The sequence below is a fragment of the Mesoplodon mirus genome, assembly GCF_964341445.2.
Source record: "Mesoplodon mirus genome assembly, chromosome: 6".
NCBI classification, from domain to species: domain Eukaryota; kingdom Metazoa; phylum Chordata; class Mammalia; order Artiodactyla; family Ziphiidae; genus Mesoplodon; species Mesoplodon mirus.
The window spans coordinates 4,759,639-4,778,781 of NC_138982.1; the positions used below are offsets into that span (position 1 = coordinate 4,759,639).

General features: G+C 53.2%; 1 protein-coding gene across 6 annotated transcripts in view; it reads right to left on the reverse strand.

The window, feature by feature from the left end:
* Positions 1-339: 339 nt before the first annotated feature.
* DZIP1L (DAZ interacting zinc finger protein 1 like) overlaps positions 340-19,143 on the reverse strand; it is a 48,856-nt gene continuing 30,052 nt past the window's right edge. For 4 of the 6 annotated variants that reach the window (XM_082625940.1, XM_082625939.1, XM_082625937.1 and 1 more), the window contains 10 exons: positions 18,292-18,354; positions 16,889-17,029; positions 14,565-14,595; positions 13,380-13,433; positions 10,221-10,354; positions 7,887-8,082; positions 4,624-4,840; positions 4,035-4,207; positions 2,828-2,967; positions 340-1,245 (listed from right to left, as the gene is read on the reverse strand). In XM_082625940.1, the coding sequence (XP_082482066.1) occupies positions 1,084-1,245; positions 2,828-2,967; positions 4,035-4,207; positions 4,624-4,840; positions 7,887-8,082; positions 10,221-10,354; positions 13,380-13,433; positions 14,565-14,595; positions 16,889-17,029; positions 18,292-18,354 (1,311 nt within the window). In that variant the 3' untranslated portion in view covers positions 340-1,083. The remainder of the gene's footprint in view (positions 1,246-2,827; positions 2,968-4,034; positions 4,208-4,623; positions 4,841-7,886; positions 8,083-10,220; positions 10,355-13,379; positions 13,434-14,564; positions 14,596-16,888; positions 17,030-18,291; positions 18,355-19,143) is intronic. The other 2 variants (XM_082625938.1, XM_082625936.1) reach the window with 1 other exon arrangement.

Here is a 19,143-nt window from a genome sequence, read left to right on the forward strand (position 1 = left end):
ACCCCAGCCAATGGCCAAGCTGGCTGGGGGCACGAGGTCCTGGCCATTCCTGCCCAGTGGGGACTCCTGGTGGGCAGTGCCACTCCTGCTTCCCGCTCTCCCTTCTCCCACAGGGGTCAGACCTGCATTGCACGGGAGCACTTTCCCTGCCCGATTCGGCTTCCTCCGCTGGTGTGACTCCCCAGCAAACCGACTGCAATCCTATCTCCATCTTGGCAACTGCACCCCAAAGGCCCTAAACTGACACAGTTGGGGTACAGATGGCTCCAGCCCCCACCCAGCCCCTGCTAAAGTGCCAAAAATAGGAAGAAATACCAGAGAGTGAGAAACATTGTGCTGTATTTAAAGGTTTACATATAATAAATTAATGCTTTTCAAATTAAAAAAAAATACAGTAGTTATATACATAACCCAATTTTAGAAATAATATCAAAATTTTAATTTGTGGTTCTTTGGGGATATGAGGCCCTCCTTCCCTCCCACCCACGAGCAAGCCCTGCCAGACAGCAGCTCTGGGAAGCTCTCCAAGGTCACCCCAGGCTGCACTTGGAGGCTCTGTCTGCGCTCCCATAGCATCCTAAACTGTCAACAGATTATGACCCTGTACTTTTCACCCCCCATCTCTGCCTCTACCCCAACTCAGCAGTGAGAGGCTGGAGGACCTCAGTAAATGGCTTTGGGCCAATCAGTGAATGACTGACTCAGGCATAAGTCCCCAAAAGGACCCCATAAAAGACCCATTTCTACAGTGTTTCTGCAGGTTTACAAAACGCTCCGGACTAGAGACCAGGTGTTTCCTTTCAGTCTGGCGTGAACGTGGAGGTGGAGGAAGGATGCTGCTCTGAGGTCCCGTTACAACCCTTTCTCAGGCCCTGGGACCCAGGGGCGCTGCCAGGGCCCCTCACAGGGGGCGGGAGAGACCGTATCCATCTTCTGCTCTGCTACCCTCCAGGGGAGAAGACCTCTCGGTTACCGGTGAAGACAAGAGGCCCAGCAGCCCCATCTGTGGGGGTGGACCGTGAGCCAGCCCCACCCAGCTGGGCGACAAGGCTGGGCCTCTGGCCGCCAGGCTCTGGGGCAGGATCACCAGCCAGGGACCCGGGGCTGACCAGGGCTCCAGGAGCTGGCACCAATCTTCTCTGGGAGCTTCGAGCGAGACATGGGCTTTGGTTTCTCTCTCTGGTTCAGGTCCTGGGAGAGATCTTCCAGGGAAGAGATCTCCAAGTCACTCTCATCTTCAGAAAGCTACAGGGAGGGGAGGGGGAGAAGAAGATGCATCTGACAAGGGAGGATGGACGTGCAGGACGGACATGGGGACAAAATGCGGATTTGGAAGAAAGCAGGAGGGGGATGCTTCTCCTTCTGCCTTCTCACTTCCCTGAGGACCTGCTTCAGAGACCTGGGGTCACAGCAATGCAAACACCCCTGAGATTCCACTGGCCACACCAAGGCAAGCTCCTTGGAGAGGCCGGTAGCAGAGCAGGTTGCTCTTGTTGTAATTTAAACTTTGTCCAGATTTTTTAACTGCCCACAGTGATGGATCTGGAAGCCTAGAGCCTCAACTTCTCCAAATTCCTGAGTTGATGCACCAGGGGCTAACACGCCCACCCCACCTGCCACAGACTTCTTGTCTAGGGGCTGGGAAACACTCTGACCATAGGAGCATGAGGGCAACTGGAAGTGCCAGGAATCTTTCGGCCTGGAAAGGGTCTGGGCTGGGGCCAACTGAGGAGCCCAGAGTGGACCAAGGTCCCAGGCTGTCCTGGAACCAGAGCCACGGTCACCCCCCCAGAGCTCTCAGTGCCCAGGCCATTTGCCTGGAACGTAAGGCCAACCAATCAGAAACCAGCAGGGCCCGGGCAGCAAGCAGGCTCTGAGCAGCGCCTCAAACTGCTTAGGGCTGTGGGTGTTCTTTCACAACATGGGAAAAGGGATGAATACTTTTTAAATCCTTTAGACTCGTTACTCGCAAACACACATGGGCTGCATAATAAACCAAACGTATTATGTAGTACAAGGTAGGTATTTGGGGTTGGGGGAGTATGCTAGGGAGAACCAAAAAGGGATGGCCCACTCTTTCTGAATTTTAGGGCAATAGCATCCCAGGATGCATCTTCTTGATTGAGAAAGGAGTGTAAAGTACAAGAGCTCGAAATGTTTCTGCCTAAGACAGCAACAGGAATATGGAAGTTGTTCCCTGATGGGGGGCGGGCAGCAAAGAGGACGTCCTGACGGGAGTGGTCTGGGAGGCTGGGCATCTGAGTTCTAAATCTGATGGCAGCTGGAGCCTGAGAAAGGCAAGGCCATCAAGACATTCATAGTGATGAGGAATGGCCTTGAATATTTAGTCTAAATATCCCCATTGTGTGTTGTGGCCTACTCTGATGTGTTGTGTGATGCTACTCCAACACCCCACCCTGTGAAGCAATCTGCTCTGCACACACGCCTTGCGCTGGGGTCCTCGGGGCCTGAAGGAAGCGGGAGGGGTTGGCTGTGAGATGAGGCGGAGCCGGAAGAGAGCAGCTACTGCGGGAAGCCAGACACAGAGCTGGGTCCAGGCGCTATCAGAGGCAGGAAGTGGGAGCGTAAGTGGCCCCGAGACACAACCCACTGAGCGGTTGTTCGTATAATGAAACAACAAGCATTGGAAAGTGGCCATCCCTCTACCTGTGCAAGGGCAGAGGGGACAGTGAGGTCACCTGCAGTGTCACACCAGGCCCCAGGGTGACACTCGCTGGACCCTCCCTCAGCCCCCACCCCAGGCCCCCAAACTCAGAGCTGGCTCTGTAGGGAATTGCAGGGCAGCCTCCAAGGTCCTACAGCCTACCTGGGGCTTCCCTCCTGGCACAGCAGCCCTCTGTGGCCCGGCATTGGGCTTGGAGAACAGACTGACCTCTCCAGCAGGTTTCTTGGCCGAAGCCTCCAGCTGCTTCTCATGACGTCTGACCATCGATCGCACCAGTGTACCTGGAAGGCAACCAGGGGGAAAAGCCCGGAGTCTGAATGCATCATCCTTATGGGTCACATCCAGGCTCTGGTGTGGATAAAGGGAGCGAGGAAAAGGGTCAAGAGGAAGAAGGAAAGGCAAAAACAGTAAAAGAGGGGCAAAGAGAGAGAGGCCCAGGCCGGCGTGTGCTTGGAACATCCAGTAAGTGTGCCGTGCACTTAAGGACACGGCTGGGCACACAGGCTTAGGAAGCTGCTCTTCCCTCTCAACGGGAGGCCGGGAGGAATCCCTGCTCAGTTGGTACATGAACTGCAAGACTAACGTGCAGTTCCTCCTCCAACACCTTCGCAGAGAAACGAAGAAACGTCATCAATATAAATTCGCACAGGAGGGCTGCGGGCCAGACACGCTTTCTGTGGACTCCACGCAAGAGGGGGCTAAGCAGTGACTACGTGATCAATGGATTCTGGTGACGTGGGAGAGCAAGGTGGATGTCCAGACCTCAGGACTGGCCAAGAAGCAGGGAGCTAGCCACGGACTTCCGGGATTCAAACAGCTGGGGCCTGAACAGAGGTCCGGAGCTACGACAGCCCTCGGCTCATTGATTCATTCAAAAGCTGATTGTTAAGGGCCTAATGTGTATCTCGCCCCTCATTACCCATCTTGTCCAGAAACCTCATTTTACAACAAACGAACCGAAACCCTTCACACAAGCACACGCAGGGAGCAAGTGACAGAGGCTGAAGCGTGTCCGAGGACTCCAGATTCCCGGTTCCTAGATGTTGACACCCTATCATCTCGCCTGGCAGGTGGTCAGTACTTCTCCAGAGATCTGGTTCTGGTGGTCGATGGATTGGCAGGCTTGGAACACACTGTGGACAAGATGAAGTAGTGCAGAATCCATGGACACTGTGGACCTGGCAGATAGAGCTGGGCTTACACCCCAGCGCTTCCACCTACTGACTTTGGAAAGACAAAAGTTCCACATCCTTTCCTCTTTGGCTAGAAAATGCAACTGAAGCCAGAAGCTACAAGCCTCTTAACATTTTTATAAGAAAACCTTCCTCTCCTGAGGAAGCCAGCCCACCTGAGCTCTTGCCAGGCGTCTGGGCGCTCCCCTCCGAGGTCTCGGTGTCAGACCAGGCCCAGCCATCCTGCGGCCGGGGCCCCATCCTCGAAGGAACTCTCGGGGGCTGGAGGGACGCATGAGAGCCGGCATCTGCCTCCGAGTCCTCTTCAGAACTGAACGGGGACGTACTGCTGAGGAAAAGAAGCAAGGGGCGACGTGTGGGCCGGAAGGAAGACGTTCAACGCCACACTTCACCACTTGCAAGCTTGTTTGCTTTGCCCAGAGCCAGCCCTGCTCCCTCCCTGGGCCCAGACGCCAGCCAGGAGTCATCTGGAGAGTGGCAGCCACACCAGCTCCTCCGTGAGCAGATGAAGACCCAGCCCCTCCAGCGTGGCAACCGAGGCTTGGGGACAGGGGAGGGTAGCTGTGTCCTGGCTGGGAGCAAAGGACCCCGGTCTCCTCATGGGAGCTGGGGCTGGACCGCATCTGAGGCCCTTCCTGTTCGCTTCTGCCTCCGCCCCTCCCCTGTCTGCAGAAGCCTGTGGGGGGCCCAGGACAGGGCGGGAGCCACACCACAGACCTGGGGAGAGCACAGAGCCCGGCTCACCTCAGCCCGGGCCCCAGGGAAGGCGGGGTGCTGGAGGGTCCAGGCGCTCTGGAGCCAGGAGTAGGGGTGGGCCCCTGAGCCAGGCCCAGGCCGTGGCTGCCACGGCTCTGAAGAGGTGACACGGGGGACTCTGCCGGCTTGGATGACTGTGCCACGTGCAGGGTCCTGGCCTTTGGCTGGGCGTCTTTGGTGACCGGTGTGCTCTGCTGGCTTTTGACTAGAAACACAGGTCAGAGTGAGTTTCAGAGCATACCCATCTGGGCCCCCGAGCCCGAGAGGATGCAGAAACAGGCTCCACACACGGGAAATGGGCAAGTCACTCCGTGCAGAGTCCCGTAATAATCAGAGCGGATTTAATAACTTCCCCCACCCCAAGTGTCCTGCTGCTGGCCAGACCTGGGGCCGGGACCCACGGTTTCATCAGAGACCAAGAGAGCAGCTGGTGTTCCAGGGTCATGGCATCGTGTCGGGAGACCCGCGGGAGGCAGCAGGTGTGAAGAGGGTCCAACGTGTCTGCAGCTCCCCCGACACAATCCTAGAAGCTGGCCTCGCCAAGGCCACCTACTCCCCTCTCTACCCAACCCAAGCGGCTGCCGCTGGAGTGCAGGCAGCCCTGCAGGAAGGCTCTGCTGCCACCAGAGGGCGCCGGTGGACCACCTGGGCCATCGAGATCCGCACACCCGCCTCCCAGAACTCAGCTGTGCAGGAGTGCTTAAGGCAGGCAATTCGATACAGCCCCTCCAGTTCTCGAATCACAAGGGGCGGGCAGTAACGCAGGATTGGCAGTTTTTTTATGGGAAGAGAAGGGGAAAGAAAGTGCATCACAGGGAGTCCGAGTAAGTACTGTTTCATCAAACTCTTACACGTGTGGACTGAGCCACAGCATAAAATGCATTTCTTACTGTAGTTCGAAGTTTGAAAAGACGGTTCAAAATGCACAGCTCTCGGAGAATGCATTTACACAGAAGTGGGGTTTCTAGGAAAGAGTAAACTGAAAGGAGGGTGAACGTGCTGAGGGAAAATAACAACAGCTACCGTTACTATGCACAGACCAAGCTAAGCACTTTACATCCAACATCCATTTAGCCCCAGACAGGCTTCCAGGGATTCAGGAACACTTGCTCAAGACCCACGATTCCGTGGAAGTCAGCGGCAGATGCAAACCCAGGTGGTCAGTCGCCCCAAATGTAAGGCTCTTGCCTCTGCCTTGGCTGCACCCCGCAGCTTTGCCCCAAAACAAAAGAGCCATGCTCTGGGGCTTCCCTGGTGGTGCAGTGGTTGAGAATCTGCCTGCTAATGCAGGGGACACGGGTTCGAGCCCTGGCCTGGGAAGATCCCACATGCCGCGGAGCAACTAGGCCCGTGAGCCACAACTACTGAGCCTGCGCGTCTGGAGCTTGTGCTCCACAACAAGAGAGGCCACGATAGTGAGAGGCCCACGCACCGCGATGAGGAGTGGCCCCCACTTGCCGCAACTAGAGAAAGCCCTCGCACAGAAACGAAGACCCAACACAGCAAAAATAAATTAATGAATTAATAAACTCCTACCCCCAACATCTAAAAACCAAAATGATTAAAAAAAAAAAAAAGAGGCATGCTCTGAGCAGAGACGGGAGGTGAGCTTTCGTACAGCACTCCTGGGGCCTAGAAAGAGAACACGTGGGGGCAGAGCTGGAAGGAGGCCCACGAAATGCCGAGAGAACAGTGTTCACCTCACAGGTCAGTGACGGGCCCTGGAGAAGGCAGGACCCAAGGCCAGGGAAGCGGAGACAGAAGGCGGGGGGCAAGGGAGGTTCCCACTCCAGGCTCGGGGACCCAGCAGGGGAGCACCTTGAAGAACAAGAAAACTTTCTCCTCTTTTGGAAACCGGGACTCAGAGGGGCTTCCATTCACCCTCCCTCGGGGCCCGTCCCCTCTCCTCCGAGCTGCCCCAGCCTGTGCTTGGCCCTGTCACATCACCTAGTGCTGGCTGGTTTCCAGCTGAGGGAGCAGGCCCCGGCCCAGGTCAACCTCAGTAAACACTGCACTCAATTAAACAAATTAGGAATGAGTGAGCACTGGAGGCAGAGGGTTATGTGAAAGGCAGGTGAGCAACCAGGACAAATACCCTTCGCTCTGAGATTTCTGTACAAGACTAAAAACTATCCTTTCCTTAGAGCTTTTAAGGCCAGAAGTTTAAACCAAATACGACAGTTACCCAGATCATCGACACAATTTTCACCATATTCTCAAAGCAACGGTCCTGTTCTCTATTTAACATTTTTATAGAAAATGACACCACTTTTAAACATAAAGTACCCACTTCATACTTATGCAAGTAATAATTTCCATGAGCTCTCAGGACTGCTACGTTAGTAATATTTTTCCAATGTACATGAAGAAAAATAAAGATTAAATCTTGAAATTACTGATTCACGTACCAACTAAAATCAACCCTCACAGCCCCCAGAGATGTGTGGACCACACTCTGGAAACTTCCTTTGCATACAGAGCTCAGGTTGGGGCCTGCCTGGACACAAGCAGACAGCAGAAGTGACGTTCCTCTGGCTGCACACGTCCATGGCCGAAAGGAGCTGGGCATCACCCGGCCTGTGGATCTGAATCTAGAGATGGGGGCTCCTGAGCCAAAGAACACAGTTCCCTTGCTCCCCGCGTGCCCTGAGAACAGAGCGCGGAGGGTCTTCGCCCACATCCTTCGGTCCTCCACAAGACCCACAGGGCCTTTCCTTATCACAAATTCCAGGGACAAAGCAGCGGCTGGACCCGGCCCAGGGGACATCTGAGTTCTGAGGACTTGTCCGCCTGCCAAACTGGCCCAACCGCTGCCCCAGAGCCATTTGACGGATCTTTGCCTCCACCCGCAGCCTCTGTGCCGACAGGCCTGGTTTATAGAGCCACAAAGAGAATGGGCTGCTCTCTGTTGCGGCAAAGCTCAACCTGTGGTCCAAGCAAGTAAAACAGTGCAGAGCTAAGCTGCTGAAGGGGGCGGCGCGTCAGAGCGGGGCCAGCTCAGGGCTGAGCACAGCTCTGGTCCTGGCTCTCCTCTGCTTCCCTGAGGGACGCTGGTGCCCACCCCACCCCATCCACAGACTCTGTTTTTCCAGCAGAAGACTTTTGGACTCAGCCACCTGGGAGGACCCTGTCATCTGGCCCTTCAGAGCAAAGCCCTGGGTGTGGACGGGGGGATTACGCACCCCCTTCTACGAAAACAAGCCTGCACCCTCGCAGCTCACAGCCCCGGGCGAGCCCACTCGCCAGCTCACCTGGAGCCTCGCCGTCTGGCTGGGACACCGGGTCCCTGTTCCACTGGCTCTCCTCCTTCACTCTGCTGCTGGCTTCCTTGATGAGCTTCTCCCTCAGACTCAGGAATTCAGAAAACCTCCCGGCCTTCTGCTCCCGCTGGGCTCGCAGGAGGGACTCCAGGTGTCGGAGGGTGCGAGCAGGGATTCCCTTTGCATCCTGGAAGACCACAGAGGTTCCCTCTGGAGAGGGGCTACCCTTCTCCTGCCCTAAGCCTCTCAAAGCTGCTGCTGGCCTGGGAGTCACTGGGATCAGTGCCGGTGCTTCTGGGAGAGGAGCTGAGCATTAGAGCAGGGCGAGCAGGCTGCTGAAAGCAAGGTGGGCTAGGACCTGGGGGCCCCAGCAAAGCACACACAGCAGGATGGTGCAAAGGGGCTACGCACCAGTCCAAGGACATCAAGCATACAGGCTTAGGTGGGACATGCCTCTCCCCCACCCAACCGAATCCTACAGTGGGGAGACCATGGCTTGCTCCTTTTTGTACCCCAGGCACTATCGTTATGCTGGACACATTGCCCTCCATGGCTAACAAGATTTGAAAACATCAACTGCAAAAAAACAAAGCCAGGGGCTTCCCTGGTGGCACAGTGGTTGAGAGTCCACCTGCCGATGCAGGGGGCGCGGGTTCGTGCCCCGGTCCGGGAAGATCCCACATGCTGTGGAGCGGCTGGGCCCGTGAGCCATGGCCGCTGAGCCTGCGCGTCCAGGGCCTGTGCTCCGCAACGGGAGAGGCCACGACAGTGAGAGGCCCGCGTACCGCGAAAAAAAAAAAAAACAAAAAACAAAGCCAGGCACCCTTCCAAAACCTACTGGAACTTGCTTGGGCTTTTGACATCCACCTAGAGCCCATGAGAAATCATTTAAGGTTAGAAAGAAATGGTTTAATTAGGTCTGAACGTAAGGCCAGAGTTAGATTGAGCAGTAGTTGAAAACAGTCAGTGATTAGGGGCATCCTTGCTAAATTAAACCTAGGTGTCTATTTTTTTTTCTTATTTTACTCTATACACATAGTATTCTCAATGATATGATGCTCAGCTGCTTTGATAACAAGGTGTGTTTTTTAATAATAGATGTCACTGGGCTTTCCCGGCGGCGCAGTGGTTGAGAATCCACCTGCCAATGCAGGGGACACGGGTTTGAGCCCTGGTCTGGGAAGGTCCCACGTGCTGCGGAGCAACTAATATGCTCATGCACCGCAGCTACTGAGCCTGCGCTCTAGAGCCCATGAGCCACAACCGCTGAGCCTGCGAGCCACAACTAATGAGCCCACGTGCCACAACTACTGAATCCCGTGCACCTAGAGCCCATGCTCCGCAACAAGAGAGGCCACCACAATGAGAAGCCTGTGCACTACAGCTAGAGAAAGCCCGCGTACAGCAATGAAGACCCGATGCAGCCAAAAATAATGCCTTTCATGACAATATGCATACTCTGGTTGAACACGGGCATGTAGGGACAATGGTGTTCAAATGCTGATTTGTACCAGAGTGTTCAGAGCCTGCTCCACCCACAGCCACCTGCTGAGTGGGCATGGCCACGTGTGCCACCAATCATGGACACTTCACCCCAGGGGCCCCTCCAAAGGCCACACTGAGCCAATTAAATTCCCTCTGTCAGAAACAGAGACACAGTCCTTTGGGGCACATATAGTCCCTTTGTCCAGGAGAAGATGGAACATCTTGTTTGATAGTTCCACTGAGACTCTATCCAGTTGGAGAGGAGTAATCTGTCAAAGTAATATCCACATATTGTCCACCTTCACACCTGGACCTTCAGGCTAAGGCACATCCCCTTATTATTCATTCCTATAGCATCCGATACCTCTCTTGCAGAGTATTTCTCACAATGGTAAGTTATTAAATATCTGGACAATCATTGTTTAATACCTGAGTTCCCTACCATTTGTAAACTCGATGAAAAAAATTGTCAGTTCTGTCTAATTCATCACTGTATTCTCAGCATCTAGTACACTACTTAGCACAAAGGTGCTCAATAAATATTTGTTGAATATGTGAACAATGACAATAAAATAGAGACGCAGAAGAAAGTAGCCAATGAGTGCAGAGCACAGAGAAGTCAGGACACAGGGTGACATCTCAGGAAGCCATTGGAGGAAACAGAAGAGACCACAGTGCCAGATGTGCGGGTTTATATTCCTGGATACCAAAGGTGCCCCACTGGAACAAATAAGACGAATAAGCTTACAATGTAAAGAACAGTCGACCCTTTGTCGGTTTAAGAATGCCCTGTGTCTAAACGGTAGGTACCGGCCCTGCCACAGAGGCCCTGGAACTCACTCGCTTTATCCCCAGGCTTTCCAGCTTCTCCTCCAGGGTGTCCTCCAGGACTGGCCTGAACTGCTTCAGCAAGGTGGGGTTTCGACTGAGAGGTGCCAGCACCTTCTGCCGTCCACTGCGGGAGTCCTCCAGCTCTGCAGCACAAGACAACCACCAAGGTCAGCCTGGGTGCCCGAAATCTCTACTCCCAAAGCCACACAGCACTCAGCCAGGGTTCCTGGTCTCCAGCCTGTGCACCCAGGGCCACCAATCCCCCCTGAGTGTCCATCCCCGGGTCCTTCTCCTCCTGGGAACCACTGCTGCAGACCCCCTTCCCACCTTCAGGATCCTCATCCCCTGCCGGTCTGGACCTCCAAGATCTGGCTCAGTCCTGTCCCAGGTTAACTGAGAGATTTCAGGCTTTTGACTCACACTTGAGTCCTGACAGCAGTTTGTTCCCTGGGCTCTGGTCTTCACGCCTCACGCCCCCGCCCCAGTTTTATTGAGATATAATTGACATACAGCACTGTATAAGTTTAAGTTTACAACATAATGATTTGGCTTACATGCATGATGTATGCATACATATACATATGGTGGACAGGTAGCTCCCTGTTCCCCTTGGGTTTACTGCCTAAATCAGGCGTTCTCCCTCCAACGGTATACATCAGAATTGCCTGGGTTTAAAGTGCACATTCCCTGGCCCCATCCTCCAGAGAGTCTGATGCCATAGGTCTGGGGAAGGGCCCTGGAATCTGCATTTTAACTTGCCCAGATGATTCTGATGGAGGTGAGCCACAGACTGCACCTTGAGAAATACCGACCCAGCGGGTAACAAAATAGGCAATTACAATAAAATGTGATAACTGCTACAAAGGGGTCATCCCCGGTGAGTCAGGGAAGGCCTCCCAGAAGTGCTCTTCAGGTCCAGTGCCAGGGGCCACTGTGGTTACAGATGGACCAGCCTTTTGATTCACTCAGTAGACGTTTACTGACTCCCTATACGGAGCTTGAACAGGCCAGTGCTGAGGACACTAAAGAAAACCCTCAAGGAGCTCACAGTCAAGGCGATGGCCTTAAGCCTCGCTGCCTATCTGAATCACCTGGGCTCCATCCCAAGCTAATTATATCAGAATCTCGGAGGGTGGGCCCCCGGCCTTAAGATCTATTTGTGAAACTCCCCAGACCTAACAACAGCCATGCCTGAGAACCAGCTGTTCTAGAGCAGTGGTTCTCAAAGTGTGAGCCACGGCATCGGCACCACCTGTCACTTATTAGAAACGCAGATTCTCAGATCCCAGTCCAACCTACTGAACCAAAAATTCTGGAGGTAGATCCCAGCAATCTGTGTTTTAACAAGCCCTCCACTGCCCCTCAGGGTTGATGCTCTTCCATAAAGTTTGCACAGGACATGAGCCCCAATTTTGGCTGCATGTTGAAATCACCTGTGGAGCTTTAAGTACTGATGCCTGGGACGCCCCTCACCGCGTGTTGTGATTTAGGTAGTAGGGGACTGGCATGGTCCTCCAGAGAGCTGCCAGCAGCCTGGGAGATTCTTAGTGTGCAGCCAGTTGCAGAGAGCCGCGGGCCCCGCAGCGGTCTTCAAACTAGAGCAAGCCCCAGGATGCCCTGGAGGGCGGGTGCAGACAGAGATGGCTGGGCCCTGCCCCAGAAGTTCTGATTCAGTCTGTGTGGCATGGCGCCGAGAATTTGAAAATCTTGCATTTCTAATACGTTCCCAGGGGATGCTGCTCTGCTGGTCTGGGACTAGAAGTAGACAAGCAAGTGAAGAGGCACAGCACAGCCTGACAAAGGCCTGGGTCCTGCCTGCAACAGGATGGGGCATGGAGGGGGTGGGGCGAGGTCTCCCTAACTCGCCCTCCTCAGCCTCCTCCTCCTCGAACTCTATGCCCCCCTTGGAGGATTTGGTTCATCCCCACTGTGGACCTTGTGTTACTCAAGGTTACATGTAACTCTAACTTTTGCTACTCTATCCCAAGGTTAAATGCACTGGGTGGGGAGGGAGGTAGCGGAGGACTGATTAGGTACATTTAGGTTCATCCCTCCAGTGGAATACTGTGAAGTCCTGAAAAATTAATGCAGCAGCTCTACATAAAGGGATTGCAAATGACTTCCCAGATACGTTGTTAAGCAATAACCACAGAAAAATAGGTAGACTGTGCTCCCGTTTAGGAAAAAGGAAAAGAATGCATACATCTATGGGCCTGTGTTTGCACCAAGTATCTCTGGAAAGATGCGTGACAGACCATTAACAATGGAATCTCTGGGCTGAGACTGGATGGCCCGGCAGGAGGGAGACCTACTTCTCACTGTGCACACTTTTGCTTTTATTTCCTTCTCCCTTCCTTCCTTCCTTTTTTTTTTTTTTTTTTTTTTTTTGTCAATAGCATGGATTACCATCTCAAAAGTAAACTATTACATTAAAAAACAAAACACCCCACGATGAACTCTTTGGTGACACCAATAAAACCCTTTCCTGGGTGCACCTGTTGGGTCTCTCTGGGATTGTCACATCACAGCCTGGCTGGGCAGGCAGCCCTGGTCAGCAGGTTGGCTGTGAGCTCTCTGATCTTTCCTGGGAGCTCCTTCTTCCTGACCCTCTCAGGACAGTCTATTTTTTTCTCTTTTCCTTTGCATTCCCTGGAAACATCTGGTCGAGAGCTCGGCAAACGGAGTAAATAAAAGCAGCAGGTACCCAGGGCTCTGCAGAGGGCGCCAAGGAGGATTCCTGCACATCAGTTAGGTCCTGTGTGATCTGTCTGCAGCACGCTCGCCATGCAGAATAAAACCGCAAAGGTCATGTTAAGCCAACGCAGGGAGTTGGCTGCGTTGCATCCACTGCTCTGGGTAGTACCAGGCAAGTGGTGGGGCAGGCACCAGGGACAGGCTATGCAGCAGACACTGCGCCAAATCCTGACTCCACCACCTGCTGGCTCTGAGACTCTGGGAAAGTCACTGACCCTCTCTGAGCCTGGGTGAACCAGCAGGCTGCACGTTAGTACCTGCGTGTAATGTGCCTGGCAAGCACAAAGGGCTTAAGAAATATTTATTTCATGTCCCTAGTTCCCTTGCCCCAGCCTCAGGTAGCCAGATCCAGTTAAGTAGGGACAAACTAAACAATGAAGAGGGCAGCCCCCAGGGAAGAAAATGGAGCCTCACCTTCCTCGGAAGAGTCCTTCTCTGTGTCCACAGCCTTCGGGCCCTTGCGGATCCCTGAGGAGAGCAGGAGCAGTTAGTGTCTCCAATGCCTTGCACCCCATCCCCACCTTAGAGGGAAGCACCGGACAGCGTGTGAGTGCTGGCCAGACACAGCAAGCCCTCGAGTCGGTTCTCTAGCAGAGAGAGGCAGGATGGAGCAGCGGTCACAACCATGGACCCTGGAGGCAGGAAGATCAGAGTCCACATTCCAGCTCTGCCCTCCAACTAGCTGCACACGACACGGTAAGTCCTTGCACTTCTCTAAGCCTCAGGCTCCTCATCCAGAAAGTGAGGACAATAATACCCGCCCCACGTTAAATCATGGGGACAATGGATTTGAAGTCCATGGCACACAGCTCTTATGAATGGCACACACCCCAGCCCCAGCCCCGGCACCCAGGAGATCAAGGCTATAGGAATAGTGCCTCTCTGAACTGGTTACGAGGCTGGGAAAGAAATGTGTATCCTCGAGGCAGGGGACGGGGGAGATGTGTGGGTCTGCAAGGAGAGGCAGAAAGGAAGCTACAGGCATAGGGCAGGGGGGGCGGGGTGAAGTAGGAGGGCCAGGTTTCAGAAGCAGGAGCGGTGCCCTGTAGGTTGCTGGCGCCCTTTAGACGCCAGTGCCTGTGTCCGTCAGACACACACAAGCATGCACACCAGCACGCCGGAGTACCCAAGGGGAGGAGGGCGCACCCTCCAGATAGGCCTCATTCACACAGATTCGCAGAGATTTGGGGTCAACTCGCTACACGCTGGAAACAAGGTAAAGTTGGATGGCACTGAATCACAGGCACGGTGAATTGGAAAGAACCTGTTCAGGAGCCCCGCCTGCCCCATCCATCACTGCCCCCAAGATCCTCACTCCCCGCTCCCACCTCACATCTCCACCGTCCTACAGAGAAGAGCAGGCCAGGCAAGAAACCCTGCCAGCTGCATGGAACGCCTTCAGCACAAACCTGGGCTGGAGCCCTGTCTGTCCCAGAAACCGATGTCTTCTCACCCACCCCCACCCAGCCAGAGAGGCTGACGCTACAGGCCCCTGAGCTGCCACCAGCCTCGTCCTATACATTGACTGGTGGGGGACAAGAGACAGGGGAGGTCAAGACGATAGCCACGATTGTTACAATCCTCCCCGTACAGACTTACCCTCCACCTTCCTGAGAGACATGGTCTGGATCTGCAAAGATGTGGAACAGAGAGGTTACAGCCAGCAGGGGGCGCTGCTGTGAGCGGCGGCTCTGCCCAGTTCTGTGAGGAAGGGACGGCCAGTGTTTCCATGCCAACCACTGGGACCGGGAGGGAGCTCAGCGTACGCTGCCCCAGCCCCTCAATGGCACCAAGGGTGACCCGCAGCAACCGAGATGGCACCATGCTCCACTGTCCCTTGGTGAGGAGACAATGCCCCTTTTCAGAGAGGGACTGTGGTTTGAATGGGAGGAGCCCCGTGCAAGCAGAGGGGGGCAGGCACACAGGCAGCGCTGTCGGTATAATGGGTGGAAATCAGCCAGGGCAAGGGACGCTCCCCTCCTGCGATGTGGGCATCTGAGCTGAGTGCCCCGTGGGAGGGAGGGGGCATGACGCGGACAGTCACCGACTCTCTGCTCAACCCCTCTTTTCCAGGAAGTGCTTCTTCTTCCTCCTTCCACATAGTTGCAGACAGGACAGCCCCTTGTGGCAACGAGACCCCCACACCACGGCCAGGTTTGGGCAGAGAATTCTGGACTGGTAACATGTGAATTCAAGAGCTCTTGACAGCCAACTGGTTTGAGTTTTGGTTGTCACTCTTTATTTGTTTGCTTGTTTGTTTTGCCATGTAGGGCAGACATGGAGTGGAAGCTGACCTTCAGAGTAAAAGAAAACATCGAAGCAGATACAGAGAGAGGAACAGAGACACACAGCAGAGGAAAACTCCTGACTACACTCATGTCTCTTGTTCCAGTTCATTCCTAGACTTGGCTGCACCCCTGCCTCGAGCTCTCTGAGACACCCTGTCTACCCTTATGACAAATCCCCTCTTCTGCTTAGGCTTGAGTTGTTTTTCATGACCTACTGATGAATGACTCATCCAACGTCCATTTCTAACTATTCCTCCTTTGCTTACCTCTATCCTAGAAAGTATAAAACTAATTATTCCCTTTCTAACCTTCCTTGCAACTATAGCTGCCCATATAACACAGCTTTGAACAGTAAAATATAAGTAGAAGTCTTGGGAAAGAGCCTTTTCATCAACTGCTTCCATTGGATATGACTGTGATGGTTGGGGCTATGGCAGCCATCTTGCAACTATGAGAGTCAAGCATGAGAACAAAAGTCAATATGCTAAAGATGGTAATTAAAAAAAAGAAAAAAAGAAAAAAAAAACCAGAGTCTCGGTTTCCAATGGCATAATCTTGCAGCTAAACCAAGGCCACCAACTATCACCTCTTTTGGTGTTACAATAAGAATAAACCCCCATTAACCTATTCTGCTATGTTTAGCCAGTGGATTCCTAACTGAAACATGTGCAAACAAGAGTTCTGGGTAACATAAGGAGGAAACCTCCAGACTGGACCTGAGGCAGCCACAGCTGTGAAGAGTTAAGTGTGTTGGGGGAGAAACAGTAAAAAGAAAAGCAGCAGGGCCATGGGTTAATAAGATATGGTGATGGTGAAGTATAGCTGGGAGAACAGAAAGGCACAAAATGCAAGAGGTACAGGAACAGTGGATTAGACAGTGACAGTGGGTGCTCAGCCCAGGGAAGCTGTGTGGAGGGTGGTATCAGACCCATGGCAAAGGACCTGAGGCCACAGGAGGGCCCAGCTGGGGACAGACACTCGTCTCCACCGACCTGGGGCTCAGGAGGGGAAGCTGAGCCCAGGCTGGGCAGAGAGTGATCTGCATTAGATGAAGAGTCACAGGGGCCAGGTCTAGGAGAGGGTGCGTAGTGAGTGACGCCTTTTCATCCCACTAGTTTACCTGACAACTTCATCAGAGGCAGGCAATTTATGAAAAAGGAATTAGTTAAGAAATGATGTCTGAGAACACAGTGAAAGGGGCACACGCTTTGCATTCCACCTGCCTGGCGAGGCTTGAATCTCACCCCCGTCATTTATAACGTGCCGTGTGTGGACTCAAGTGAGGCGCTTAGCTTCTCCTGCCTGTTTCATCATCTGTCAGGTGAAGATGGGGAGAAGGTAATGTCTACCCTGCAGGGCAGCAGTGAGGCTTACACAGAGGAATAAGCAAAGTGTCAACCAGGTGTGGGCCCTCACACGGTCTCTGGTGGTACCGTGAACCCACTAACACAGGACAGCAGGCACGACTTCAGCATCCTCATCACTTTCTGCCCCTCAAATCTGAGGACTCTCCTCTCTCCTCAAAGAGTCTGACTCCTGAGGCTAGTGCCGATAGGTCCAGAAGAATCTAAGGAAATCCTCGCAGGGAAGAGGCCTAGGGCTCCAGGTCCTGGCTGGGAGGAGGGACACACCTACCATCTCCTCCTGGGAGGTGATGAGCCTGGTTTGTTCCTGGAGCTGGGCGCGGAGCGCGGTGATCTGGCGCTGGGCCTGGACAGCTGCTTTCCTCTGGTCCTGAGACAGGGAGGCCTGGAGCCTCTCGTTCTGCTCCTGCAGCTGGTGGCACAGGATGGTCGGTCAGTCACATGTCTGCAGGGACCTCTGAGTGCCCCGTGCCTGCAGGGCCTGCACCTGTAGGCAAATGCTGGTCGGGGTTTCACCTGAAGCAGGTGGAGTGCCTCCAGACCTGGGCAGGTGGCTTTCTAACAAGACTGACTTCCTTCCCATTTGAGAACATTTCAGGTGGTGCCTGAGGAGAAGTGAGAATTGAATGCAGGCCCCTAAGGTCAGGGCAAAAGGCTTCCTGTCAGGTGTGCCACCCACTGAAGGACAGTCAGGTAAGTTGAGGTCATTTGAAAACCATCAAATGGATGTTTTTAGGTGAAGACAAAAGGTGAAGGAAATGCAGTCTAAGAGCAGAGAGAAAATGACACTATTTAGTTTTAAATAAAACCTCTGATGTAAGAGCAGAGAGAAAATGACACTATTTGTTTATTTTTGCATAAAGAACCTCTAGAAGAATACAAGAAAGCAATAAAAGTGGTCACCTTTGGGGTGGGTGTCAGGGACAGGTAGATGGAAACGGAGCGGAAGTGAGACTTTACTCCATGTACCTTAATATAGTTCTTCTGCTTTTGGAACAAACTTGAATGCATTTCCCATTTTTAAATGTTTCAAATAAGATAAACCCATCAGATGGGAATTACTGGAATGGGGGGAATCCATCCTGCGCCAGACTCAGACCTAAGCACCTTCACCTTCTGAGCTTTCTGCAGCAGAACCTGGGGCTCCTGTTAACCGGCTTCCTCCTCAACTTGCCTCCTTGTCAGGGACATTTTTAGAGAAGCTGTTTTCTCTGCCCTGAGGCCCGCTGCTCTCTGCCCACTGGTCTCAGTGTCTGAACCCTTCCATTTGAGCTGCCCGTGAACTATCACTGAGGTCCACAGCCACCGGGGTCTCTCCTGGTTGGAGTTTCAAAGGGGGGCCCAAACACAGAATGACCAGGTAGCTCTCTGAGTTTTACAGCACAACCCTCCTTGGAGCACCTTACGGGGTCACTGCAGAGGAAACCACAGAGAAAGGATATGTTGGTTTCAGAAGAGAAGGCCCGGAGGCCCCTGCTCCCTGCCAGGGAAGCTGCTGTCCGGGCGGCTGACCCCTCTGTGTATTGATGGGGGTCAGCAGCCAGGAACAGTATCAGCAAAAAATTATTATCTGCCAACCAGTTCAAGGTGGGGGGGGCGCAAAGGATGGGGAGCTGAAGGATGAGAGGAGGTCGTGGGAAACCAGGCTCCCCAAAACGGTCCAGTGAGACCTACCTCTCTCTTCTGAGCTGCATGCTCTTCCTGCAATGCCTTCATTTTTCTCTTCCATTCTGTTTTCTGAAAAAGATTAAATGCTTATCAAGTGGGCCCCTCTAGATATTAAAATATACTATAAAGCTACACGAGTAGTAGAAAACCCAGACAAAGATGGGGAAAAAATGGAATCTTAGTCTGGGGGAAGATGGATTATTGACAAATGGTGTTCAAACAAGTAGTTAACTGCCTGAAAAAAAAATATGAACTTGGATGCTTATTTCATATCTTAAACAAAAATAAATTCTAGGTGGTCAAAGATTTCAACTTAAAACATGGAAGTGATGTCAGCAAGATGATGGACCAGGAGGTTCCAGCTCTCAAAACATCCACAGATGAGACCTTTATGGGAGCCTGGGAATCCAGCTGAGAGGTCCCAGCACCTCGGTGAAGAAAAAAAACCCAAGAATAGACACACTGAAGAGGGGAAGAAGAACAGTTTTCACCTCACCTGTGTCACCCCTCACCCAAGGCGGCACAGCTCAGTGCCAAGAGAGACCCACTCAGCCCACAATCTCTCCCATGGGGAAAGTGAGAGCAAGTGAGCACCCAACTGCCCCAGCCTTGAAGGATGCTGCCCAGGAGGCCCATTTCTGCCTCACCCCACCCAGAACTGAGGGAATCAGCACAGCTGACTCGGTTTTTGGTACTGGCACACGGATCTCAACACCAGCTTTAGATCCTACTGGTTAGCCTGTGGACAGTGGGAGGTGTGGAGGAGGAAAAGTAAAAGTGTAGACTATTTGTATGCAGTCAAAGTTAAGTTGTTTTTGGCTTAAAACAGAGTGCTGTAATTATAAGATGTTTTATATA